The sequence below is a fragment of the Clarias gariepinus genome, chromosome 24 (genome assembly GCF_024256425.1).
Source record: "Clarias gariepinus isolate MV-2021 ecotype Netherlands chromosome 24, CGAR_prim_01v2, whole genome shotgun sequence".
Taxonomy (NCBI): Eukaryota; Metazoa; Chordata; class Actinopteri; order Siluriformes; family Clariidae; genus Clarias; species Clarias gariepinus.
The window spans coordinates 23,111,972-23,139,326 of NC_071123.1; the positions used below are offsets into that span (position 1 = coordinate 23,111,972).

Consider the following 27,355-nt stretch of genomic DNA (forward strand, 5'->3'; position numbering starts at 1 on the left):
CAGTTTAATATATCACCTGACTCTAAATAAATAAATAAATAAATAAATAAAGCACAATAGTAATCCTGATAATCCTCGCCAAACCTCAGATAGCTGACAGATGTTTTTGAAGGAACGGGATCACCTGAGGAGATACTGACGTCTGTCTGCTAATATGAAATTTGCATACAAGCTTAAATGCCTTCCTTCTAAAACGTGCTAAAGTAAATTGTATATGTTGAAATGCTGTAGTTCTGAAGCTGGAATACATGAATGTGATTCTAAAAGACAGGGATTGTTCTCTGATAGGCTGGAACATGGAAATCTGTTTGCAAATAGGAACCAAACCTAAATGTAAAACAGGTTCAGTAACAATACATTGTGGAGCCGCGGCAACAACAATACCTTGGCCGTTGTAATATGTCACGATAGCGATCATACACCAAGCATTATTGGGTTGTTCGGAAAATTTTAATATAAATGTAAAAAAAAAAAAAAGTTTTAAATGTAATAGTGAAACATCGATATTCTTGAAATGTGTTATGTTGTCTTGTTGCTCTTGTTTGCACATTTGCTTATGCACTTTATGTTGTTTTTTTCTGTATAGGACTTACATAGATAGTTTCTGTTCATTTATAATGTTAATCTGTTTTGTCTCAGCTAGTCAGCTAATCAGGTTTCTTAGTTAGTTAGCTACAGTAGCTAGTTTTTTTTTTTTTTTGTTAATTTATCTTGTATGTAGCACCTTGGTCCTTGAGGAACGTGGTTTCGTTTCATTGTGTACTGAACTGTGTATGGTTAAATTGACAATAAAAACCTACTTGACTTGACTTGACTAATGGGATTTCTAAAAAAAACAAAAGTTCTTAAAAACAGAAGATGGAGGAGTCTTGTATTTCTTATAGAATAATGTTTTTTTTTTTAACATATAGAAATTTGAAACAATATGGTCACCACATGCCAATAACCACAAGCGTAATTTCCAAAACAGTCATGATTGCTTTTGTCGATTGAAATGAATCCTAATGAACAGGATCGGATTGTTAATCATCGGTGGAGCTAACTTCTAGGTCCTTTTTCCTCTAGAGCTAGGGGTCACCAGATCATGAAAAACATGGCTGCCAATAGACAAGCAACTTTCAGGGCAGATTTTAACAGAGAACAAGTTGCCCTGACTAATCAGTCCAAATATTGGTTCAGTTAAGCAATGAAAGCTAAAATTCAGATCTACAAAAACAAAAGTATCATCCTTGTTGTTCCAATACTTTTGGCAGGGGCTGTATGTCAGTGAAACAAGAATGAAGTAAGTAGTGTGGATACTTACTTAGATGAAAGGATGCTTTGAGCTTCAAAAAAATCAAACAAATTTGTTTACATTTCACTTGGCTCACTACAAAGGGTGTTTAAATCAAAGCGGGACTTTTGATTGATTGTGCAGAATAACACAGTTAATAGAGTAAAAAACACTTTTATTTTCTATATAATCCTTTGCTACGCTAATGTCTTCTTCATGTCTAAAACAGCAGACTCCCAGAAGCTCCTTTATTACCCCAAACATGTGGAAATGGCTTGGATCGAGGTCAGGATTATATGGGGAATGTGGTGATAACTCCCAGCTGAGGTCCTGTAATGTACAAGGTGTGTTGGTGAATAATTGTGTGTAAAGTTCCAAAAAAACATATGTGTCCCTTCCACGAGTTGGCGCAAGTTATCTGTCAATTTTCAAGGATTGGTTGTTCCAATCTCTAAACGCTTAATTTAACGACTATGGTGACCTCTGAGCCACCTCGACTATGACCGGCATTCATGGACTTTCAAACGTTTTCATCGTTCAAATGTTTTAGTGCGTCTAAGAGTCTCATCACCGTACTGCGCTTGAAGTCTTCTGTAAATGTCAATCGCCTTTACACCTCCATTCACAAGAAAGTTCATCAAAGTTCTGGTTTGACTTGAACGACTTGGTTTGACTGGGTAGTGTGGGTTTGTGTGGGGCTGGGAAGCTGCCTTGTCCTTTTGATAAGCATGGTCTAGGGAGCATAATGGCTTAAAGCTGTACGTTTTGCAGGAGAATGTCAGGGGGCAACAGTCAAAGCAATGAAGCACAAAAGGAATGAAATTAAAAATGTCTGATGGCCCTGTTGAGATGTCATGGCTTGAGTTAAAGGAGGCTGTTCAATCATGACAGCCTGCAAATCCTGAAATCTGAAATATTCTAGAATTCTTCCTTCTTGTTGTGCGAGACTTATGAACAGTTCTGAGTAATGTTTAGTGGAAGTTGCTAAAAAAATTGCATGCTTTTGTATATTTGTACAGCTGTCCTCTCCCACGGCTTCACCAGACTAATCAAATACTACACGTTTCTGTCAGAACCTCGAGTGTGTTATGAAACACAAAGGGTTATTTATAGAAGAACAACCAACTTCCTATTATGGAAGAAGGTTTAGAGTGTGTGCCAGAGATGAAGGCAGGTGTCGTTCTCGCTCTGGTGTTTCTGCTGTGCCACAGCAGTCTTCAGCGTGCTGAGGTTCCTCCACCGAAATTGAACGCCAACCATGCAATTATCAAACTGAAAGACTCAGTGACACGACTGAAAGTGAACATAAAGGCTATGGACAAATATAACAAGGTACTGTAACTGCTCCAGCTGAGAACACACATACTACCTTCGATTCAGTACAGCGCTACACTCAAGTGTTCATTGGAAAGGTGTCTGTATTCTTAATACCAGTCCTGCAAAGCTGCTAATGCTAGCTTATATATATGAGCATATCTGTATTTTGTTAAGTTTTGTTTCATTCTTCTTATCTATTTTGGGACATTTTAATGAACTGATTTTCCAGGAGAGATTTATTTACGATTTAAAATATATATATAAATGTAAATAAATGTTTAGCTTAATGTATCGGTAACATAGAAATACTCTAAAAATGACTAATTATTTAGTATAAATAATTATATAATTAATTAGTATTCATTCATAATTCATAATAACAATTGTAATTCATATTAAATGTGATTAAATATATATCACAAATAATTTTTAATATTACATTTAATAAATTATATTTATAACAACTACTTTTATAAATAAGTCAATAAAAACAGCATACAATTTTACAACAAAAGATCAAAAAGATCAATCTTGTAAAATCAACAGCGTTAAATTGCTTGTATTTCTTTCTATACAACGTCCAAGCAAGTTATTACATATAGTGCGTATTTTACAACATGACAGCAATTCTTCTGTGCATAACCTAAAATTGTCCCAACAGCTTTAAGGATGAGACTGGAAGCTGATAATCTGGAACTGAAAAATCTGAACGGTAAGACTATACAGTATACAGTAGATTAATACAGGCAGACTGTATCATTAATCTTTTCTTATCTGTGTTGAAGTTGTCAAGGTGAAAGATAGGAAAGTGGATACTCTGGACCACAGATGTGCTGGTGTTGCCTTGACAAAAGCTTTTAAACCCCCTCAACTCTGAGGCTCTTTGGATTAATTTACGATTTCTTCAGTGCTAAAAGTCTTTAAAATAGAGTTTTAATCAATTAACCTTATTGCAGAAATATAAAAGGCCAATAACTACAGTAAAGCATTACTGAAACGCTTTAGATAATTGATCACAACAACATTTATCAAGCCGAATTTACTGATACTGTATATGTTAAATAAGTTCACTGATCATCTGTAACACACATTATATTGAGTAGTTGACACCCAAACAGAGATGCATTCTGTTCAGACACCTTTCTATGGGAACCAGTCAACACTTCTGTGTAGTCACTTCTATTGGATTGGACTACACACACCACTCTTCTACTCAACACTCATGTGCATCAATAAGCCTTGGGCATCCATTACCCTTTGGTGAACTGGGGAACGTCGCTGGGAAACACAGACTGTCAACTCCCTCCAAAGATTTTTAAATTCTAGAATGTTCTTCTAGAAAATTGCAAAATGTTCTTACTAAACTGGAATGTTCTTTTTTAAAACTTTACATGAAATGGCTTTTTTTAGAATCCTGAACTTGCCTTTAAGTTTTTTTTTTATTATTATTTAACTCTAATGATCTTTCAAAACATTACTTATATTTCTTTATTTTTTTTAACCTTTCAAAACCCTGCTCATAATTCTGGAGTATTTATTCTTCAATAAAGTCAAGAATAATAATCGAATGGCCTTACTTTAAATTCTTAAAATTAAAAACCATGATTTTAGTCCACTTAAACAATCTTTAATGTTTTTGTTTGTCTCATATCATTGTTAAAATTCAAAATCTGACCCTGACTGACTACAAACCTGTTGTTTTTTTCATTAATTTAAGTAAATTTCCTTACAGAATTAAATCATTTCAGTCCAGGAGCTGTGCAGTTGTTTAGTGGCTAGGTCAAATCTAAGTCTTGGATTTTATTAATATACACTCATTTTTTACAAGAATGTTTATTTTGGTTTCAGAATACAAACAGCAGATGGCAGTCCAACACCGATACTGTAATTTATTTTTTCTTCCTGTCTTTTGTTTTTTGCTTTTGCAGTAGTGTTATTAGTATACTGCACTCAGAATTATTCAACCCTCATTGAAAATTTTGGACGTTTTTTTGGCCAAAATTACTATCGTGCATCTGTTTGTTATAAATCAGTGAAACAAGAGCAATTTAAGTTGCTCAACCCAACTAATATAACAAGTGGTTTCTCCAAAGTCAACACAAGATGTCACTTTTAATGTCTACTACAGTAACAAAATTGTTCAACCCCTTGATGAGAAACATCTTCAGGACTTAATAGAGAGCCCCCTTTAGCTATTACGACCTGTTGCAAATGTGATGTTTAGCTAGACCCCAGCTTCTGGCAGTGTTTCTGAGGGATCCTACCCCATTCCTCAAAGGCCAATGGCCTCTAGTTCAGTAAGATTCTTGGGTTTTCAGGCTGCAACTGCTGTTTTGAAATTTTTCTACTGGATTCATGTCAGGCGACTGTGACAGCCTCTGTAGAACCCTCCAAGGCGTCATCTGAAATCAAGTCTTGGTGTACTTTCAATTATGCTTGGGACCATCACGTTGGAGGATCCAATGACACCAAAGTTTCAGCTTCCTCACAGATGGCATGACGTTTTCTCCAAGGACTTGATTGAATCCATCTTGTCCTCAACACGCTCCAGGTTTCCAGTGCCAGAGGAAGCAAAGCAGCTGCAGAGCATCACGGAGCCACCACCCTGCTTCGTTGTAGCCAGGGTGCACTTATCTGCAAATGCTTCATTCTTTCTCCTCCAAACATACCGCTGATTCATAGGCCCAAAAAGTTCAAGCTTTGTTACATCAGAACAGAATTCCCAAACTTCTTTCTTTTTTATATGTTTTTTTTAGTATATTGAAGCCGATTTTTCTTGAGTTTTAGGGTCAGTAGCAGGGTAGGTCTTAGGGTGACCTTCAGGTTTCAGTATGCGCCTTATAGTGCAGAGTGAAACTTTAGTGCCTGCTGCCACCAAATCCTTTTGTAGGTTCTTTACCGTCCATCTAGGGTTTTTTAACACCTGCCTCGTCAGGAATCTGGTAGTAGCGTAGACACAGTTCCCTTAACTTTGACTTCCAATATAAGTGTCCTACTGTATAACTAGGAATATTTAGTACCTTTGCTTCTTTTATGTATACAAAATACTTTCTTGATTTTTGACATGCAGGCAAACACCTTCATCAACAATCTCTAGAAAGTCCAGATATTTGATGTGTTCTAAATGATGTACACATGAGGCATCTAATCTGTGCTTTAGACAACACCTGATTTACTGTATAAATTTGTGCTTTTATGAGGGATGTTAATTCAGGGAGTTGAATCATTCTGAAGCTACATTAATTATTAAAGGAGCCATTTGTGTTGGGTTAAGAGAAATCATTTCTTATATTAATTGTGTTGAGCTATTTAAATTGCCCGTTTCACTAATTTATTACAAACAGCTGCAAGTTAGTAATTTTGTCCAAGTTTTTTTTAGTGGATAAATAATTTTTTAATAGATAAATAATTTTAAGTGCAACTGTAACTGCACAGCTTCATTTTGATCAAGGCATTGAATAGATTTGATTTATTATGTGCATGGCCAGTATTTTCCTAATGTTGAAACCACAGTCACAATTGCATTTCATTTCTGATGTAGCACTGGAATAAGGAAACTAAACTGTATTTTAATATTGAAAACCCAGTGCAGTGAGTGAACAGTCAAACACACAGTTCTGGCTGGTTAAGCAAAACATTACTGCAGTAAAGATGCTGGTCTTAGCTATTGTAGGATCTTAGGGTGAGACTTTCTACAGGCAGCCACACCTGGGACGAAAGAAAAAAACTGGGCAAAGGTTGGAGCCGCTAAGAATTTCTTGACGGACATAGTTTTGGTTGTTGACGGACGGATACATGAAGAAGGAAGGAAGAATAATCAGGCCAAAGGAATTCCTGAGGAATTCTGCTGTGGTCAAAGATAAGAAAAGAGGTTTGGGAAGGAAAAGGAAGGTTGAAGTAAAGAAAGGCCGATGAGGGATGACGTAAAACTGATGGAATTTAATGGATGGACACTGCAAAGACTAGGAATTCAGAAGACCATATTGACAGTTTTATGATACAGGTATCTCACTCACTCACTATCTTCTATACCACTTTATCCTGTATTCAAGGTCATGGGGGGCTTTGAGCCTAACCCAGGAGGCTTAGGGCACAAGGCAGGGTACACCCTGGACAGGGTGCCAATCCATTGCAGGGCACACACACTCACACAATTTGGGAATGTCAATTAGCCTAACCTGCATATCTTTGGACTGTGGGAGGAAACCCACCAAAAACAGGGAGAACATGCAAACTCCATGCACACAGACACAGGAATCAAGCCTGGCTGGGAATCGAACCTGGACCCTTAAGGTGCAAGGCGACAGTGCTAACCGCTACACCACCATGCTGCTGATACAGGTATCTATTATTGTAAAATATTTTGAGTCCATTCATTTAGAAATCGGCAGCATGATGGCATAGTAGTTAGCACCGTGGCCTTGCACCAACAGGGTGAGGGTTCATTTCCCAATCAATTGGGTCTGTGTGCATGGAGTATGCATGTTCTCCCTGTGCTTGGTGGGTATTCCTCTCACAGTCCAAAGACATGCAGATTAGGGTAACTGGCGTTCCTAAATTGTGTGAATGCTTGTGTGTGTGCCCTACGATGGATCGGAACCATGCTCATGGTACCCAGTCTCTTGCCTTAAGTCTCCTAGGATAGGCTCCAGGCCCCCCATGATGTATATAGGATAAAGCGGTATAGACTATGAGTGAGTGAGTAATTTAGAAACCATGAAGAAGTCATTGCACTAAATATAGTGATGTAGCCATGACAACAAAAACAAATAAGTTGCGACTAGATGACATTGATGCTGACATTGATACTGTACGTCTTTTTGACTTAACTCAGATATCAGTTCTGGTAAGACTTGTTTGTGGATTTGCATTTGTGAGTGTCATTTATGTTATTTTATCATGATGTAATTTCACACACCTGCAATTAGCTTGAGGCAAATGTCTGCCATGCTAGCTATGAATTAGCGATAATTTCAGCTGCATAAAGTAAACACAGTGGACGCAGCAGGGTAAACACATTTGCTAGCGGCTAATCTGGAATCTTGTGTTTTCCAGTTTTCTTGTTTATGTAAGTTCAAGTAAAACATTTCCAAATTGTGTGCTACTATCAGAAGGAAATGATCAGTGACTACTACGTTAGTGGTGTATGTTTGCATGCGTATGATCAGCAGATGGGCAGAGTTAGCATTTCCTTCCCATATGCATGCTGTTGCTATGATACACAGGTGGGTTATGATAAATGAGCAGAATGCAAGCGAAGCATACAGATATATCCTTTGTGCACAACGTTATTTATAGGAGCTTTCGGTTCTCGTTGCAAATAAACTATGTTGCTGCTATTGTTTAAAGCGCAAAGTCTGTATAGCAAGAGCCAGCATATTTCATACTCATAATCAGTCAGAAAGTATCAATATTAAATCTAGTTTCTTTGATGTCCAGGATCAATCTTAAGCCCAGGAGATCTTGTGTCTTAGTAGTTATGTAACACACATCAGTGACATTCCTTCTTCCTGAAGCACACAAAAATGTAAATAAAAGAACTTTTGACAAATTATAAAATTTTTATATTTGTTTAAATGTCCAAGAAACTTCCAATGAAGCCTTAAAAGCAATGTTAGTACCGCTTAAAACCCGAGAACTCATGTACATGCAAATTAGCCCCTCCCGTTTGGGTTTTTAGAACATTTATCTGGGTTTGCATTCCTAATGTTCTACAGAAAGACAAACCCTCTCGCCCCCTCTTGCTTATCCTCAGTAATCATCTATGCGAGTATGTGGAGGGGCTCCACCAAAAAAACAAGTGAGATGAAGTGATAAAAGATGTTCCACCAGAATGGGGCGAGGAGAACTTCTTATCTCGTTTCTTTCATCATGGAAATTCTTCCTTTCTTACGTAACAGTAAACGCTAGTCTCATCCTGATCCGAACAAACTAATCTCCAGTAATGAGTAAAGCTTTTAATGCAAAGCTCAGATTTAAAACAGCCAAAGGAGACCTGTTGAAAGTGAAAAGAATTTTATTTGAAAAAAAAAAAAAGAAAAATCAACTATTGAAAATCAACATAAAAGGCACAGACATAATGAGATTACAGTCGTGTATATATTAGCGTTAGGCTAATTTGAGATGAGTTTGTTTTCTGCATGGAATGTATTTCAAGGTCACTCTTATGTAACTGACTACGTTATGTAGGTTTGTTTAATGTGACAGTAAAGTGATTAACTGATTGCGTTTGTCTTTTTGGTCCCTGCGATTGTCCAGTTTGTTTTCCAGCGACTGAGTGGGTTTAACTGGGTGTGGGATAAACACTCTCTGATAGGCGGAGTAGGTCAAACATCACGGACTTCAGTTGAGGATCTGCCGGGGTCTTCCGTAGCCAGTCATTCCCGCCTGAGACGCTCCTCTGTTCGAGCCCATCTGGAGGCCAATGACGCTCTGACCCTCCTTCAGCTGCTCATCCGTGAAACCACGCTTGTTCTCCTGCGCTTTCCTGATAAACACACACACACACACACACACACACACACACACACACACACATGTTCCAACCATCAAACGAGTTCCCAGTGTGTTTGTGCCCAGCTACAGACTTTGGTATTGGTATTCTAGAGTGAAGGTTAACATGCAAGGAAATGGGTAGAGCTACATGATCTGGACATGCTTAACACTTATCGCTATACAGAACAAAATGCCACCTTTCTTAAGGAATAAAACCTACAATTTTTTAAATAAATATCAGAACGCTAGGTTGCATGGTGGTGTAGTGGTTAGCACTGTCGCCTTGCACCTCCAGGGTCTGGGTTTGACTCCCGCCTCGGGTTGAATTTGGAGTTTCAATAGGACCGGGGGTATTATGTGCCATTATGTGCTTTCCTTATTTAATTAAAAAAACAAAAATCTTGTTTAGTGACCTGATTGACAGTGTACACATTGAAACATCACTACAATATTTAGCGAATTCATTATTACACATTTATTACTGTATTTGCTAGTTGTTTTATTCCAAAGACATCAAAGCAAATGATTAATGCTGCTACTAAATGAGCGCAGTGCCCAGATTTACATCAAAGGCTTTGTGTACAACTTTAACCGCTGAGACACGACTCCTAAACAAGCCTGAGTGTGCATATGTCTTTTCTTATTTATTTTTTTATTTTTTTTGAGGTCCTTTTATGGGGAACCAACCATGAGGCTAATTAAGGTTATATATTTTGTAATGTTGACCTCAGTGATTAAAAATAATCTTTTTTTTGTGAGGACCGGGTTATTGTGAGGACATTTGACACAATCCTGTTATAATAGGACTTAGTCTATTTGGGTTCCTACAAAAGCCCGAAACATCCACACACACACACACACCACGTCAACCCCTCCCCCCACCCCAACACTACAGAGTTAATGTTTCAATGCCATAGAAACTTGAACCAAGGTCCTTATCTGTGCTACTGGTTCTTAACATTACACTGACTATAGCCGGTAGCTTCATAAGCCTGTGGTGTGTATGTGTGTGTGTGCGCGCTTATTTCTCTCTCTCTCTCTCTCTCACTCTCTCTCTCTCACACACACACACACACACACGACAAGCGTCTCAAGGTAACAACAACTCAGAGAGCACTGTGTGACCAAGACTGATAAGATCCGTTTTTTAAGGTTTCTATGGAAATAAAACATTAACTGTTAGTGTGTGTATGTGTGTGTTTGTGTGCTACTGTTTGAAGTTGCCATAGTGATCAACTGGCGGATTTATAGTGAAACCAGGAAGAGGAAGTTGTGTTACTCACCTATGGAACCAGTTAGGGTCACCATGGTAAGTGCCGTCGTCCTTGGTAACTGCCAAACTCCCCAATGACATCAGCGTCATCTGCACTGCCGCCAAGTCTTTGCCTACACATGCACACACACACACACACACACACACACACACACACACACACACACATACAGTCTGTATATGGTAGGCTTCACTATCAAACTGCACAAATATGTCCTTTAAAAACCTTTGAAGGCAGCTTCTCAGTAACTGATGAATGATTCAACTTCATCCAGGAAGAGACACACTCCCAGAATATCGATGGATCTGTATTGTATGGTTTCAAAAAATGAAGAAACGAGGACCTGATGTAGGACTCACCTTCCCAGAGGTCCACGGTCTGGAACATGTCGGATTTGGTGACTCCGTATTTCTCAGCAGCTTGGAGGAACTGTGAGATCTGCTCCATCTGCTTGAAAGCCATGGTGGAGGTCTGGATCTTCTTCACTGGTTTAGAGTCCCTATAAAGGCTATTAATAAGCTCACACAAGATCTGCAGACACGATGGAGGAGAGAGGAATGGAGTGATGGGAGGAGTAAATAATGCAGCTACCGTATGAGTTACAGTAAATAATACTATTTTGGATTCTTTAATTGCTTCTTAAATTTTGTAGCATATCATCAGATATCATCAATTACACGCACACACACACACTTACACATCCATCTTTGAGCCAATTCTGGAATCCCTGTTTGCCGGGTTGTGGTTTTCCCACCGACGGGCCGCACTGAGCAGCAATCCATTCAACGAGCCGCTCCTCCAGATCAGGGTCGTACTTCTTGTCAATTTTACTCTGAACCTCACGGCTCAAACCGTATGAAGGACCCTTGTTCGCCATCACGCCTGAAAAACACATACACACACATTTCAACTGTAATGACATTGTGAGGACTTCATTCATGTTAATTCAACCCTGTAGTAACTTCATCATCTGGGGCGATCAGTCAACTTTTTAGTCATTTTTTTGAAACACGAGCCATTCATATAAACAGCGAAAGAAATTGCACGCACACACTTTTTTTTGTTTTACTATATTTATGAGGACGTCCCATTGACATAAGTATTAAAACAGCTTGTTAATGCTACACCAAACATAAATCTATACTTAAACTCAATCTCAGGAACCAAAATTTTAAATGTTTGCTCGGTTATGTTTTCAGGCCCCTCCCCCGACAGACACACTTAAACATGAATTCAGGTTGTATTGTACTTGTGGGGACTTGGTAGGCAATTAAATAACTCTAACCTTAGCCATAACTATTTATGGAAAACGTCATTGTTCAGGTACTTTTCATAATTGTTTGCTTTAACAATATGTTGACCTTGTTTAGCGAAACACAGATAAATAGGTTGTTCAAAATACTGTAAATCAATATAAGGTTGGGAAACCCAGTTCAAAGGGAGCCTGAAATATTGGCTGCCTTAATGAGGACATTTATGGTCTGCTGAGAATCTCATAAATGCATAAATGCTCTCTCTCTCTCTCTCACACACACACACACACACACACACACATTTAGGTTGTGCCTTCTGAGGACTCTGTATTTCTGTTCTTGTGAATTATAATTATATATAAAACGTTTGTTGTACAGCACTGTTACTGCAACTGTAAAATGATACATTGTAAAAAAAAACAGTTAAAAGCAAAATATATATATATATGATACCATGTTTTTCTCTTCACTGTATTGTTTGTCAAGGGGTTTAGAAGCTTGAGCAGCGGTTCTGTTATACTGAAGTTACATAATATTCAACTAAAGTTGTGTAACATTTTAGAATGGTATTTGAGAGATAAACTGCGACACCAAAAAGTTTTGTGTGTGTGTGTGTGTGTGTGTGTGTGTGTGTGCTGTCCCTGCTGAGGCCTCGCGCTCGACCGAGCAGGCAGCACACACCCACGAAACTGGGCCAGACTCTGTAATCACAGACTGCCGAGCTGTGTTTGTTTGCTCATGTGTGTGTGTGTGTGTGCACTTTCACAAAATGTAGGTTTATGACTTCATCAGTTTTCTTACCTAATGTTTAATAATTCAATATTATCAAGTAATTAAATATAATTTGGGATTAAATATGGGCGTGGATCCTGACACCATTTTGAGACACACTTACATACCAATATTTATCAGATCGATAAGTCCAGAAAACTGGATGACAGCAATGACACACACACACACACACACCTTTAACTTGATGGAAGAACACACCTATATATGTATATATGTATATATATAAAACCACTTCCTGACTGCAGCAAACTGGTGAGAACTGTGATTCTGAAGCACAGCCACATCCCTTAGCTAACACACACTCCTCTTTTCTCAATAGTGCAGCTCAGGAAGTGACACATGGGGTTCAAGTGAAGTTCGCATTCGCGTTTGTCATTAATATAATGCTGCATAATTGAAATTGTTGAGATGGGCCGCCACAGATTAGAACATACCTTCTCATTGTACGTCCATATTCGATATGTTATTACTTAATTTTGTTTGTTCTGTGCGTAATTTGTGCACCTTTTAAGAAATTTGGCATGTAACAGCTAGGGGCAGTGTAGTAAGGTTTCAAGGGGAAGTTGTGCAAACAGGTCCGCCATTACCCCTACCTGTACAGTATGATGTCTCTTTACTGCTGCACAGTAACGAATACGTATGTCAAAGAAGTGTTCCGAAGATAAGTACTATTATAAACTAAACTCCTCAAGTGTCACCAGATTTGTTTCATGCAACAGTGTGTTTTTGAATTCTCCAGTGCGCCCCCTGGTGGAACACGCCAGCAACACACAAAATCTATAAGCCAAAATGTGGACATGACAAATACTGTATGTCGCTCATGACCTTGCCGGTTGACCACACGAATGCATCGTTCAACAGCGAGTATAGCACTGTCCAAAAGTCTTGACCCCCCCATTTCACTATATATTAAATTGGAACAAGTGTTTTACAGCTATAGACTTGAACGTGCCTAAAGATACAATAAAAAAAAAAACTCAGCAGCGACCTCATTTCCCCTCTCGTCTGTTCCAACCACTCAGCATTCAGCATCAGCAGTAAACTAATCACCGTCCTGATCATCTGTCAACATCTGCACCTGTTATTCCTGCCTTACAGTTAGATGTTATTTTAATGCTTAATTGGTTCAACGGAAATTTTTTTTCTAAGAAACTGCTTAGGTACAGTGACGGGACTGAACATAATGAGAGACAAAAAGAAAGCCTGGAGAACGGTTCCTCTAAAGATTGCTTTAAAAATACAAGAACGTCTGGAGTTTTGGAAGCAAAATATAAAGAAATGAAGTCGTGTCGATACTTTTACACACTATTGTATGTTTCTGCGATAAGAGAATGTAAACACACATTCCGGTTGTAATGACATTGTAAGGACTCACGTTAGAAAAAAACAACCCACTATATGAAATAATCAGTAGTTCTGGCTATGTTGTGGTATATCGTCTCTCTAGCTGACCTGGAACATGCCACACTTAATCGACTACTTTCACGGTAAAAAAAAAAAAAAAAAAAGGGAAATGTTGTGTGTTTCATTCTCACTTTCAGCACTGTGACGCTAATGCTCTGGAATTCACGCTGTGGAGGTTGAGGTCTGATTGTCACCGGCGTGACCTGACATGACATCAGTCCACCTGAGAGGGAGTGTTGATGCAGTGGCATGCTCCAGGAGGTCCTGTCTAGGCTTGTAAAAGCAATCTGAAGTGCGTATCTAAGTGTGTGTGTGTGTGTGTGTGTGTGTTGCCTGGAGGTGCATGGTGCATGTGTTGCACATTGCATTAGTCAGGTACCTCCTGTGTTTGCTTTTTTGCAGTAGGTCTGTTGTCCAGAGCTGTGTCACTCAGACATTATCCCGTGTGTGTGTGTGTGTGTGTGTGTGTGTGTGTGTGTGTGTGTGTGTGTATGTGTATGTGTGTGTGAAAAAAAAGGAGTAAGAGAATGATGTCAGAATATCCTTTTTCCGGGCCAGTCCCATCCTGTGTGTGTGTGTGTGTGTGTGTGTGTGTGTGTGTGTGTGTGTGCGTGCGTGCCTGCATGGTTATTTACCGTCATGCATTTAGTTTATCATTTGTGCAGCCTCATTGGGTGTTCCCACACACACACACACACACACACAGATCTGCTAGGCCACAGCTCATAACTGGAAATGTTAATAAAAAGGTCACTGTGAACATTTACAGAAAGTTAACAGTCTAACACACAGAAAGAGACTTTAGTGCATCTATTTAAAAACTATAAGACTGCAACTGAAAAATAATAGATAGATAGATAGATAGATAGATAGATAGATAGATAGATAGATAGAGAGAGAGATAGATAGATAGATAGAGGACACATGCAATATAAGACAGACTGAAGGACAAAAAGAAACAGATTGCATGATAGTGAGACAGCGAGGGGGACAGGGAGTGTGTGAGTGCATGTGTGTGTGTGTGTGTGTGTGTGTGTGAGTGTGTCTGTGTGTGTGTGAGAGAAAGAGAATCGTGTTCTCGTGACATATCAACTCCGAATAAAACTCTATACAAGCAGTCTCTCTGTCTCTCTTCTGCATTCCTTTACTTGTTCACACTTGTGTGTGTGTGTGTGTGTGTGTGTGTGTGTGTGTGTGTACACGCGTGTCTAAGACAGGTCTATTCAGCGTAACGCCGTCTCCTGCGCATTAACTTAAAGCCAGACTCAAGCTTTAATCTTTAATCCTGATCCAGAGCTTAATCATGAGATCAAGTTTTAATCCTCACACACACTTTCACATCAGTCAAAAATTTCAGACAGGAAATAGCACACACACACACACACACACACACACACAGAACACTCATACGCCCGGAAACATGGTAACAACGTGAACGTTATACTCACTGTGTAAAGTGGAGATACTGTAGGTTCCTGATGCACCGGCGTGTGTGTGTGTGTGTGTGTGTGTTAGAGGGCTGTGTGCTTCCTCTTATTGAGAACTCAAAGTCCACTCAGTCAGGAGGGCGTGCCGGGAGGAATGGGTTCAGCGCACACACACACACACAGAAGGGAGGAGAGAAAATAAAGTGTATGGCCTTTTAAGGCTTTGGTCCATCCCTTACTTGCTCCCCCCCCCCCTCCCTCTCTCTCTCTCTCTCTCTCTCTCTCTCTCAGTCTGCACCCCTCCTTTTTCCTTCCTTTTTGCTCTTTTTTTTTGTTTTTTTTCATGAGACAGGAGACGACGAGGGGAGGGAGAACACCGTCGTAGGATGGAGTCTCTGAATGCCTCCTCCGCCCCGCTGCCCAGAAGAACGGATGGGGGGGGGGGTGAATGAGAAAAAGGAAAGAAAGAAAGAGGGTGGAGGGGTGGAGGGGGGGGGGGGAGGTATTTCGGGTGGGGTCCGGGTTTCAGCACTGTGATTAGCATTAACGAGAGATCAGGAGTGAAGATAAAGAAGAAGATAAAGTGTAAGCAAGAGGAAAACTTACAAAGAGCCAAGGAATAAAAAAAGAGAGAGAGAGAGAGAGAGTTTTATCTTTCCTTTATTTATTAAATAAACTATGAGAGGTAGAACGTCTGAGGATTTGAGGATCGTGGTCGTCTTTGGTGACGTCTGGGTTTGTTGGTGGTTAAAAGTTCACTTGTCCTATGAAGGTCTTACAAGAGAACGAGTACTGTCGCAGAAGACAGAGAAAACAGTGGCATGTGTTAATAAACGAGTGCCTCTCCTGCTAACCCTCACCACCAGCTTCTCTCTCGTGTTAGCTAGCACGCTAATCAAAAGTGCTAATCGCTAGCTATCACGTTTCAAGCTGTGTGTTTCAGTCAAGGGAATTACAAGGGGGGTGTTCGGGTCAACCCGGGACTTTTTTTTATTGTGCGGAATAACAGGACATTATTCCTCTATATAATCCGCTGCTACGCTAATGCACTCCTCCCAGCGTTTCACTAGAGCTTGGACACCATCAAGGTAGAAAGTTTTCCCAGTATCCCGGAGACATGATCTGAAACGCTGGCCTCCCGGGAACTCCTGTAACAGCCCGGACAAGTGGAAACGACTCGGAGCCGAGTTCCTGTAATGTGCGAGTGGTGTTGGTGCAGAAGTGTGTGTAGTCAAGTGACAAGTCTTTAAATCGTCTGCACCGTTCGACTGGTTTTACTGCAGCAGCGAAGTGTCTCATCACTGTTCCGTGCTTGATGTCTTCTGTAACTGCCACTCGCTTTTACACCTTCAATCAGCAGACATCTCATCAGAAAGGAAAAAACATAAAAGGAGAGGCAGACAGATAGAGGGAGAGGACACAAGCATGTGATGCCGAACAGAGCCAGGAAACATGAACAGGAAGATGGAGGAAGGCGTAGAGAGATCGGGAAATGGACAGAGAGACATGCTGAATGAAAGAGACGCACGATGGAACGATGGGGACACAGAAAGAGACACAGAGTCAGAGAATTAATGACGCAATAAATAAACACAACACTGAAAACAGATGAGATTGCTCACTGTCGTACACACACACACACACACACACACACACACACCACTCCCATTTGACACCAGATGTTTTCAGATCACGTCCTAACATGCGCATTGATGTCATTAGCTAGACAAGCACATTGCATCTGTGTCTCACACACACACACACACACACACACACACAGTAACAGACTAGTCAGTGAGTCACTTTTAGATGTTATCATTTTTCATTATTGTCTTTATCGTCAGCATCTTAAATTCTTTTTAAAAAACTGCCTTAAAACGTTTTCAGTAACTCGCTTTCGATGTATGTAAGAAAAAGTACAGGAAATGCATCGTAAATGTGTTGAGAAACAGAGAAACAATACAACGTCATTTGCAATACCACAGATGGCTGGGTTTATCTACTTAAACGGCGGCTCCATGGACTAAAATCACAAAGTCCTTCTACTTCTGCTAATCTACACTAAGTACTGTCGCTTCTACAGATTTTGCTAACTCAGTAAAAGTGAGAGACATTCCCATGAATGTATTTCTCATAAACACTTCTTGTGTGTGTGTGTGTGTGTGTGTGTGTGTGTGTGTGTGGAAGACACAACCGGGGACATCCTGCTCCAGCTGGCCGCTCGCCTCTGAACATCCGCACTTTAAAGGGCTAGCTCTGCCAAAAGCTCGTGTTTACACCATGTTCCTCTTTTTACTCCAAATGTAGTCGATCAGCCGAGACATGTTCCGTGTCAAAGCCAGAGTGGGTTCAGGTTAAATCATCATCCGCTCGACTCTTTAGCATCTCAAACAGAACGGTCACTTAAACAGTATGATACAGTAAGGCTACGGCCATAGCGCTATCTTGTAACCAAATCACTTTTCTTCAGTTTCAGGTAGGGGGCGTGCCCTTAAGCTTATGAATTTATTTTAAAGCTTTTGCTTTGTAGTTTTAAACTAAAGCAGATTATTATAGTATTAAAGTACAGTGGTACCACGGCATATGAATGCCTTGCAAAATTGTCGCAAGAAATTCGTCCCAGCATATGAAGCATTTTCAGCATACAAACCGGCCCGGTTCTGGTTCTGTTCAAAAGTTGTTTGCATCAGTGGAACGGGTTTAGTATTTTTTGTGGCATTTTTATTTTTATTTTTTTGCATTTTGTGCAAGATTTAGTGAAAACATAGTACCATGGGTCCCAATCCATCCCGTCGTTATCAAGGACGGTAGCAAGAAGAAAACGGAGCTGCTTTCAGTTTGGTTTTTAAAGCATCTGGCGCCGAGAGGAATCATGAATTAAGGTTAAGTGAGGTTTACTGTCTATTTATTTTATATTTTACTTCATGTTTTGATGGTTTTAATATGCAAAATATGATTATGGTGCTGGAAATTGGAAATATTGGTTTATTTTTGGGTGGCTGGAATGGGTTATCTGCATTTACATTATTTCCTATTGAAAAATGTCTTCCATAGTGTGAAATCTTAAGAACTCACCTCCGGAAGGGATTAAATTCGTATGATCGGTATTAGCGCTAGTGTGTGTGTTGCGATCAAACGGTTTGACTGAGCACAGTGAAAGAACCAGAGACATCAAGTCTAAAATGCCTTTGATAAATATTGACAAAGGACGTTAGTCGTCAATGAGTCAGCCGTCCATTTTTTTTTTCTTGTTTGCTATCAGTGCTTGTGTGTTTGAGGATTATTAATCGATAAAATGTGTGGAACATTTGGAAGTCGGGGTGGAGTCCGTGCTGCTTCAGCTCCTTCCTCACACACACACACACACACTTATACATAAGGAGACACCTAGATGATGTTTGTAGTGGCGCATAATCCCGTCTAATCTCATATGTTTGTTCATCTGTGTGTGTGTTTTGGTGTGTGAGGACACAAATAGTGGTTGGCTGTGCTGTAAGTCAAGTGCTTCTGTTTTCTTAGTGATAAACAGTCGATGTGTTTATCTGAGTATAAAAATAAGTTTTCCTTGAGGGAAACTGAGATTTTATTAATAAATGTTCATTTCCACGAGGAGACACTCCAGTTGTTTAAAAATAGACATTTCCATGGGAAGCATTAAATTCAACCTTAAGTATGTCATTTGTCTAAAAAGATAAATAGTTTTCCTTCTATTCCCCTACTAAATAAATACTAAAAAAAATGCTGCTTAAGAAAAGCTGAAGATGACAAATATGAATTTGAAAAAGATATATATGTTTACTCAGAGTAACACAGTAGTAAGTATACAGAGAAAACAACAGAGATAAAGTTTGGCAAACAGCGAACCAGGCATGCAGCACACACACACACACACACACACACACACACACACACTGAGGAGTGAATCAATGAAAAAAAAAATTGAGTGGAAAATCAAATGTCAGAGACCCAAAGTCAAACATTGTGCAAGATGAATGAAAACAGATCGAAGAACATTTATCCCAAAAGAATGCTGTGGGTAAAGAGATCCATCAATACAGTGACAGACCTACATTCAGTGGAAAACCAAAGCACAAATCCACAAGATCTAAGAATGAGTTTCAAACAATGTACTGTATAGGCCAGACCGAAAATGACAGTGACATGACAAACAGAAAACACATACATAATCAAAATTCTGACCCAGATCCACTTCCCATTTGTATCCAAAATCCAAACCCCATTTAACCCCCATAAACCAGAAACTATTATCCATGTGACTTAAGATAAATACATTATACAGTACATTTCAAGACATGTATTAAACAAAATCAAAGACCCCATAACATCCAAAGCTCAGACCCCATAACATCTAAGGCTCAGACCCCATAACATCCAATGCTCAGACCGAATAACTTTGAAAGCCCAGACACCATACCAGCCAAGGTGCAGACCCCATAATATCCAAGGCTCAGACCTAATAACATCAAAGATCCGGCACCATAACATCCAAGACTCAGACCCCATAATATCCAAGGCCAAGACCTCTTAACATCTAAGGCGTAGATCCCATAACATCCAAGGCCCAGACCTAATAACATCAATGGGTCAGACCCTATAACATCCAAGGCCTAGACCTCGTAACTTCCAAGGCTCAGACCTCATAACTTTCAAGGCCCAGACCTAATAATAATAACATCAATGGGTCAGAACCTATCACATCCAAAGCCCAGACCACACAACATCCAAGGCTCAAACCTAATAACATCAATGGCTAAGACACCATAACATCCTAGTCTCAGACACCATAACATCCAAGTCTCAGACACCATAACATCCAAGTCTCAGACACTATAACATCCAAGGTCCAGACCTAATAGCATTAAAGTTACAGACCCAAAACATGCAAGGATCAGTCCCATAACATTCAAGGCCCAGACCACATATCACCCAAGGATTAGCCATTTTCATTGTTATGCTGATGACACACAGTTATATGTCTCAGTACTAGTTTATGCTTTTATCACCTAGGTTGGACTATTGTAATGCCTTACTGTCTGGTTCTTCAACTAGGTGCATAAAGAAGCTTTAGTAAGTCCACAATGCAGCAGCGAGAGTCCTCATTAGAACCAGTAGATACGAGCGCATCATCCCTATCCAAACTGCATTGGCTTCCTGTGAAATTTCGCATCAATTTTAAAATACTACTTTTGATGTATAAAGCATGAAATGGTCTCACACTGCAGTATCTAAATGAACTGCTAGTGTCTAATGGTCCGCCATGCCTACTTTGATCAAAGGATGTAGGCTGCTTGTCAGTGCCACGTATTCTGAAAACTACAGCAGGGGGCAGAGTTTTTTCTTATAAAACCCCGAAGTTATGGAATGGTCTTCCAATTAATGTTCGGGACTCAGACACAGTCTCAGTGTTTAACTAAAATCCTATTTATTTAGCCAAGCATTTTTGTAAACTTAATGCCTATCTCCTCTAACTTGGAAAGATGGAGAGACAATGAGTGAGAAAGACATGGAATGAAAAAAATACTTACTCACTTATCGTCTCTACCGCTTTATCCTTTATTCAGGGTTGTGGGGGCCTGGAGCCTACCCCAGGAGACTTAGGGCACGAGACAGGGTACACCCTGGACAGGGTGCCAATCCATCGCAGGACTCACACACAGAATCATTCACACACTACGGGCAATTAATGCCAATTAGTCTAATCTGCATGTCTTTGGAAGGAAACTGGAGCAAACCCACCAAGCACAGTGAGAACATGCAAACTCCATGCAAACAGAGACGGGAATGAAGCCCGGACCCACCAAGCGATAGTTCTGACCGCTACACCACTGTGCTGCTGCTGAGGAAAATACATTAGATGAAAAAGAAAACCAGGATGGCGAGAAGGAAGCATGTGATACAGAAATAGAGCCTAGAAGCCTAGATGAATAAAAGACATGTAGATTTAACAGAAGTAGAGAATCATGGAAGGATAGTAGAAGACACAGAGACAGATAAGGACACAGAATCAGAGGCTAATGACGCATGACATAAACAAAAAGCTAAAAACAGATGTGATTGCTCACTATTATATACACAAACTCAAACTACACAACACACGCAAACTCAGACACACACCACTCCCATCTGACACCAGATGTCTTCAGGTTGCGTCCTAACATCCTCTGTAACGTCATTAGCTAGCTGCACAAACTCATTGTATTATCATCTAACACACACACACACACACACAAACACAGTGCCAGACTGATCAGTGACTTACTGTTAGCTTAACATTTTTTATTTACGTAATGTAAAATGATCACAGTAACTCTCCCTTTAGGTTTGGACTTGACTTACTAGTGATTTTACTGCTAGAATGAGGTATACAAGATACAAACCCAAAATCTGAGATTCAAACCTGACATTATACAATAACTAATCCCCATGAAACTTCAAATCCAGAACTTACAACATCCAAGACTAGGTAAAATCAAAGGTTTAGACCCTACCAAGGTCCAATACCCATGCTTAGAAAATTCACACAAAGATCCCACATAGTCCAGCCCTTTAATTAAACACAATTCACTGACACAAATTTAAACTAACAAACAGACACATGAATGTCTGATACTTTAATTAGAAATTAGATAGTAGGATTTCTTGATCAGAGTTGTGAATGGAGACATGTCCTGATGTGTTTATACTGTATAGATATCCTGTTTTGTGTATAATTTCGAAAGTTTAAAACAGCACATGGTTTTGATTGGAGGAGACACTTTATTCGGGAATATTCAGAGTTACGTAACAGATACAGACTGAAAGTTAAATGCACAAAGTCAGCAGCATAGCAGAAATTTGTAAGCAAGGATGTTGATGAACTTTGTGTCTAACTTTGGCAACTCTTTATCGATTTTCATGTTTAAAAAAAAAACCTTGCGAATTTCACCACTAAGATATCGTTGTCTTAACTTTCTACATGGTGACAGATTAAATAGTATAGTAAATATTGCAGAGAAGGGAATGCTACTATACCACTTTCCCAATCATCCCTGGGATGCACCGTTAGCTTAAAAATAAATAGTGTCGGTTCTTTTTTACAAGAAAAGCTACTGAAGTTCTCACAGCACAATTAAGCTACAGTGTTAGTGATGAACGCTACAATAAGGCACCAATATTAGGAAAGGAAGCGAGAGGAAGGACTTTGAGAACATTGCTGGAATGTGATCGAGAGGGGTTGCTTAAGTGTTGGCAGACGTTAAAACACGCAGGAAGTTTCTGTAAAGGACCATGGCCTTTGAAGTTTAGTTTGCTTTGGAGGTTTTTCTACAGGTATGAAGCAGATATACATTCTATTGTCCATAACACACAATAATACATGCATCAGGATAATCAGACTCTTCCTTTTCTTCTTATTGTTCTTCTTTCACTTTGCTCTCGTAACTGCCTTGGCCTTTGTATGCACTCACGTAGCCGCTACTGTCGGGGATTTCCTCTCTTCCGGCTTTGCCTTTCCCCTTTCCAGACTCGTCAAAGCGCTCCTTATGAGAGCCGGTGTACTTACTGCTGTCCGTCAAGCGGTCTACAGCTCCCGCTTTTGCCGCTTTCTATGACACGCAGAAACAGAGAGAGAGAGGGAGAATAATGACTGTTTTTGGTTGAAGAAAGAAGATCTAATCATGATTATCAGATTCTCACCGTGATGCCCACGTTCGCAGGCTCTTTGCCTGCGATAAGGCCATAAACCAGCTGCTGGGCCTCTTCCTGGCTCTTCCCCTTAAAGCGCTTTGGGGCCAACTCCGCTAATGCCTGGGTAAACTGCTCCAATGTGATCACACGTGCAGACTTGGCTCTAAAACACACACACGCAACTTAGATATTTGATTTCCTTCCCAACGTATTTCTTCCCATTTCCCACACGCTAAATGGGAACATTGCATGACAACTTTGATGGAACATAATGTCATAAGGGAACTGAACATACTTCAGGAGAACATTACCTTCCTAAACCTGTCTCCTTGACCAAAAGATGCTTGTAATTGTTTAACATGGCTCTTATCAACAACAGAACCTACCGTATTCTAGTTACAGAGAATGGCTTTTGTGTTGCTTCTTTCAAAAAACAAGTACTCTAGAATAGACAGTTTCAGGACAAATATTTTAAATTACAACTTTTACACACTTCACTTTGCTGAAGACGATGTCCACGTCAGTGCTGGTGACACTTTTACCGTCGATCACCTTGCAATCCTTGCACAGCTTGGAAAAGTTCTTCCCGGTCATGTCCTTCCCCGTGGCTTTGGTGTCTCCATGCACTGCAAATTTCTTGAACGCCATCTCAACCTCGGCCAAAGACGCCGACTCGGATCCTTCTGCCATGCTGCTGGAAAACAGATGAACTTTGGCATGAGAAGGACTTCCATAAAAATACTAGAGCATAGTAGATCTAGCATAAAAATAACAAGAGTAAAAAAATATGATTTTGTGGAATATTATTCGGACTTTTCCCCTCTACATTGTATTACAACAAGATAAAAAAACTACTGTATGTATGTTTAATTGTTGAGGATAAACTCCGCTATATAGACAAAATTATTTGGGCAATCCAGTTAATTATTGAATTCAGGTGTTTCAATCAGGCCCCTCATCCCCAGTGAAGGGCAATCCTAATGCTTCAGCATACCAGGACATCTTGGACAATGCTATGCTTTTTATTAACTTTGTGGCAACAGTTTTGGGAAGGCCCTTTTCTATTCCAACATGAACGTGCTCCAGTGAACAAGGCAAGTACTATAAAGACATGGTTTAATGAGTTGAAAGAGTGTGAGAAGTTCTTAAGGGTTGAAGAACTCAACAGAGTCCTGACCGCAATCCCACCGAGCACATTTAGGATGAATTATAATGGAGATTGCGAGCCAGGCCTTCTCATCCAACATCAGTGCCTGAACTCATAAATGTTTTAGAGAAAGAATGGGCACAAAGTCGGAAACAAGTCAGTGGGAAACACTTCAACATCTTGTGGATAGCCTTCCAAGAAGAGTCGGAGCTGTTATAGATGCAGACGGGGGACTGGCTTAACATTGAAGTATATGTGTTTGGATACTATGTCAGGTATTGTGTAGCTAGCATGTATGGATGAATTATTATATATGAATTTAAAGGTCCTGCTACATTAGAAATTACATAAGCATTTTGGAATTGGGAGCACTTCAGTCATGTTTTATTGCCTTTTACCATACCTGTGCAATGACAAAGATCTAATCTAACCTAATCTAATCCAATCTAATCTAATCCAATCTAATCTAATGTTTTGGGAAATAAGTGGAATGTTATTGAACGTTTGTGGCTTTGGCTATACTGAAAAACATTGAAAGTTTAAATATAGGACAAGTTGACGAATGAAAGTGTAACGATGGTGGAAATGACCCAAATGTATAGAAAATATCAACATTTCTCTCAGATATGCTGTCGAATTACTGAGAAAATAAACTCTTTTTGAAATTAAGACCGTAAACAGACTTAGCATAGATTCCTAACCAAACTCCGATGTGGCACAGCTCGTGAACTCGTGAGCTGAGGGTAAATCTTGACTTTTTCATATAATAAATACCAGAAGATTAAATGGTGTTTCGTGCTAGCTCATAAACTTTTTCTCATTTACTGCTAATAAAATTGACCAGCAAACAGATGTGCTCGCTAATCTAACTCAACAGGCACTCACGCTGAAAGCGCAATAAAAGCATTTTAATTCACCAAATGGATTGGAGCGGCATTTAGTGAAGAAGCTTTATGACACACACACACACACACACACACACACACATACACACACATACACACACACACACAGTCACAGAACCAAAACTGTACTTCTAATAGGCTAATAGACAAGAGCTTCAACTACAGTTTATATCAAATAAAGGGAATCAAATACAAATATTTAGAACAGGAATCTTAAATCTTGGATAGGATTTTTATTTATTCAATTTCTTTGATGTTTCATGTATTTTAAAGCCTGTGTATTCATATGATTGGGTTTTTACACTATGTCTTGCAGTATGTCTGCAAAGATTAACTGACAACAAAACAGGGCAGGGCCGCATGGTTGTTTAGCGGTTAGCACTGTCGACTTGTACCCCCAGGATCCGGGTTCAAGTCCCACCTCGGGGTCTGTGTGCATGGAGTTTGTATGTTCTTCCAGTGCTTGGTGGGTATTCTGGTTCCCTCCCACAGTCCAAAGACATGCAGGTTAGGATAATTGCCGTTAAATAGAGCAGGAAGAGGATTACAGGTAGTTTGCAAACGAGAATTAAGTTTCGCAATTTTTCATGTTTAGGATCAAATCATACAAAATGTACATGGTTGGGTCCTTCCGTTTGCATCCGTATCCCATACAGTAGCTAATCTTACTAGCAAACAAATTCCAAATGTTAAAAAGACGTTCATGTTGTCTATATCTTAAATTAACTTTAACAAAATCAATATTATTGTCTTCAATTATCTTCAATAATTAATTCTAAATTCAGATTGCTTAATTAGTGATGATACATTTTCCATAACAACAGCTCAGACAGACGTCCCAGCTACAAATCACTCTCTTACGGTATATTAACGCAACTGTTATACTGTATTTTGCTGTTTCTACGCTAACAGGAGCTGGTACAGTGGTGTAGTGGTTAGCACTGTCGCCTTGCACCTCCGGGGTCCGGGTTCAGTTCCTGTCTCTGTGTGCATGGAGCTTGCATGGCGAAACCATTCAGCAACTTGTACATGTTGATCGTCGGAGAACAGTCCACAACATCGCTGGTATTGTCGGTGTGTCATACGGAACAGTCCAGGCGATCCTCACGTGTGATTTGGTCTTCACAGTGGAAGAGTCCATCATCTCCACAGACTGGAAAAGGCAGGGCAGGCCCGCAGCTCAACCAAGTGCATGCACATATTTTTTCGACATTTATGGCATTGTGCATCGCGAATGCTACTGCCAGAGAGGACGAACAGGAAAATCGACCTCATCTGTGATGTGTGAATCTTAAAACTTCTTGATACCACCTTGTAGAACTACAGAAGCAAGCATCGGTGAGCAAATGTAATGTGGCTGATGGAAGATGTTCGGTATGCCTGATTCACATGCACCCATTACAATATACACGAAGCATATTGGATCCACCCCATTATGAGCTTATGTCATAACCTTTATTTATCTTTCTCCCATTGTGTATGTGTATGTGTGTGTATGTTATAAATAAGGCTTACCTGACAATTAAGAGGGATGCTCCTAATCCTTATACTGCAATGCTTGCAGCAGAGGGATGCTGTGTGTGTGTGTGTGTGTGTGTGTGTGGTTGCACGTTTCCTCCCGCCTTCCCCCGATCTCAGTGTAACCATCCCGTGTGTGTGTGTGTGTGTGTGTGTGTTTGCTATGACGTAACCCAGTGAATAAGGAGGAGAAGGAGGAGACAAGGCACAGCCCAGCACAAAGCATGACATCATTGTCACTGTCTCACTGTCTTCCTCGCCATGTTTCTCTCCATCTGTGTGTCTTTCTGCGTGTGTTTGTAACCATCGGCTCGATTTTATCTTCAATTTTCTTTTTAATTTCTTTTCCCTTCCTCTCACTCCTTCTGCCTGTGCTGTCTGTTTGCTTGTCCTATTCTCTCTCCATCATTCTCTCTGCTGCCACACCCATTATACACACCAACACATGCGCACACACACACACACACACACACACACACACACACACACACACATTCAGGAAAGAAGTGAGGGAGAGAGAGCAATTCTCCAATCTTTGGTAACTCAATAATAAAAAACAGAAACAACATCAAAGTAGTCAGAACTTTGATCTTATAATTGTAATTAAATGTTTGTTACATAACAGTAAACAGCTTTTTCTCTCTCCAGACTGGAGTGATAACTGTATGTGTAAAATTGCCTCGACATACAGTAGATGCTCCAGTCTGCTGGCTGATTAAATAAGAAAAGAGCCCAAATGACTGTTACGGTTTTTTTTTGTTTGTTTGTTTGTTTGTTTGTTTGTTTGTTTGTTTGTTGACCTGATACTTTCTCTGACACTAATACTCTAAAAACTAATAAATACAACTTTAACTATCCATTGGC

At 39.8% G+C, this 27,355-nt stretch overlaps 2 protein-coding genes across 4 annotated transcripts; both read right to left on the reverse strand.

The window, feature by feature from the left end:
• Positions 1-8,588: 8,588 nt before the first annotated feature.
• Positions 8,589-15,367, reverse strand: tagln2 (transgelin 2). 2 transcript variants are annotated; one of them, XM_053485220.1, is made up of 5 exons: positions 15,257-15,367; positions 11,057-11,241; positions 10,719-10,890; positions 10,369-10,471; positions 8,589-9,077 (listed from the first exon to the last, which is right to left on the reverse strand). In XM_053485220.1, exons 2-5 carry the CDS (start codon positions 11,234-11,236, stop codon positions 8,933-8,935), a joined length of 600 nt encoding a protein of 199 aa, XP_053341195.1. In that variant the 5' UTR covers positions 11,237-11,241; positions 15,257-15,367; the 3' UTR covers positions 8,589-8,932. The 2 variants fall into 2 exon arrangements, with proteins under 2 accessions (XP_053341195.1, XP_053341194.1); XM_053485219.1 differs by lacking the exon at positions 15,257-15,367 and having other exon boundaries at positions 11,057-11,260.
• A 6,631-nt stretch (positions 15,368-21,998) lies between these two features.
• tppp2 (tubulin polymerization-promoting protein family member 2) lies at positions 21,999-26,626 on the reverse strand. 2 transcript variants are annotated; one of them, XM_053485228.1, is made up of 4 exons: positions 26,489-26,626; positions 23,415-23,612; positions 22,931-23,084; positions 21,999-22,839 (listed from the first exon to the last, which is right to left on the reverse strand). In XM_053485228.1, the coding sequence occupies exons 2-4, from the start codon at positions 23,609-23,611 to the stop codon at positions 22,645-22,647; spliced, it is 546 nt and encodes a 181-aa protein (XP_053341203.1). In that variant the 5' UTR covers position 23,612; positions 26,489-26,626; the 3' UTR covers positions 21,999-22,644. The 2 variants fall into 2 exon arrangements, with proteins under 2 accessions (XP_053341203.1, XP_053341204.1); XM_053485229.1 differs by having other exon boundaries at positions 23,415-23,615; positions 26,489-26,619.
• Between the last annotated feature and the right edge of the window lie 729 nt (positions 26,627-27,355).

Excerpts from the sequence above, each read along its gene's own strand:
- tppp2 (XM_053485228.1), bottom strand. The coding sequence starts at position 23,611 with ATGGCAGAAGGATCCGAGTCGGCGTCTTTGGCCGAGGTTGAGATGGCG. Across the intron at positions 23,085-23,414 it reads ATCGTCTTCAGCAAAGTGAA|AGCCAAGTCTGCACGTGTGA; the intron begins GTGTGTAAAAGT and ends TGTGTGTTTTAG. Across the intron at positions 22,840-22,930 it reads CTGCGAACGTGGGCATCACG|AAAGCGGCAAAAGCGGGAGC; the intron begins GTGAGAATCTGA and ends TGCGTGTCATAG.
- tagln2 (XM_053485219.1), bottom strand. The coding sequence starts at position 11,254 with ATGTGTTTTTCAGGCGTGATGGCGAACAAGGGTCCTTCATACGGTTTG. Across the intron at positions 10,472-10,718 it reads GACCGTGGACCTCTGGGAAG|GCAAAGACTTGGCGGCAGTG; the intron begins GTGAGTCCTACA and ends GTGCATGTGTAG. Across the intron at positions 9,078-10,368 it reads GACCCTAACTGGTTCCATAG|GAAAGCGCAGGAGAACAAGC; the intron begins GTGAGTAACACA and ends TGTGTTTATCAG.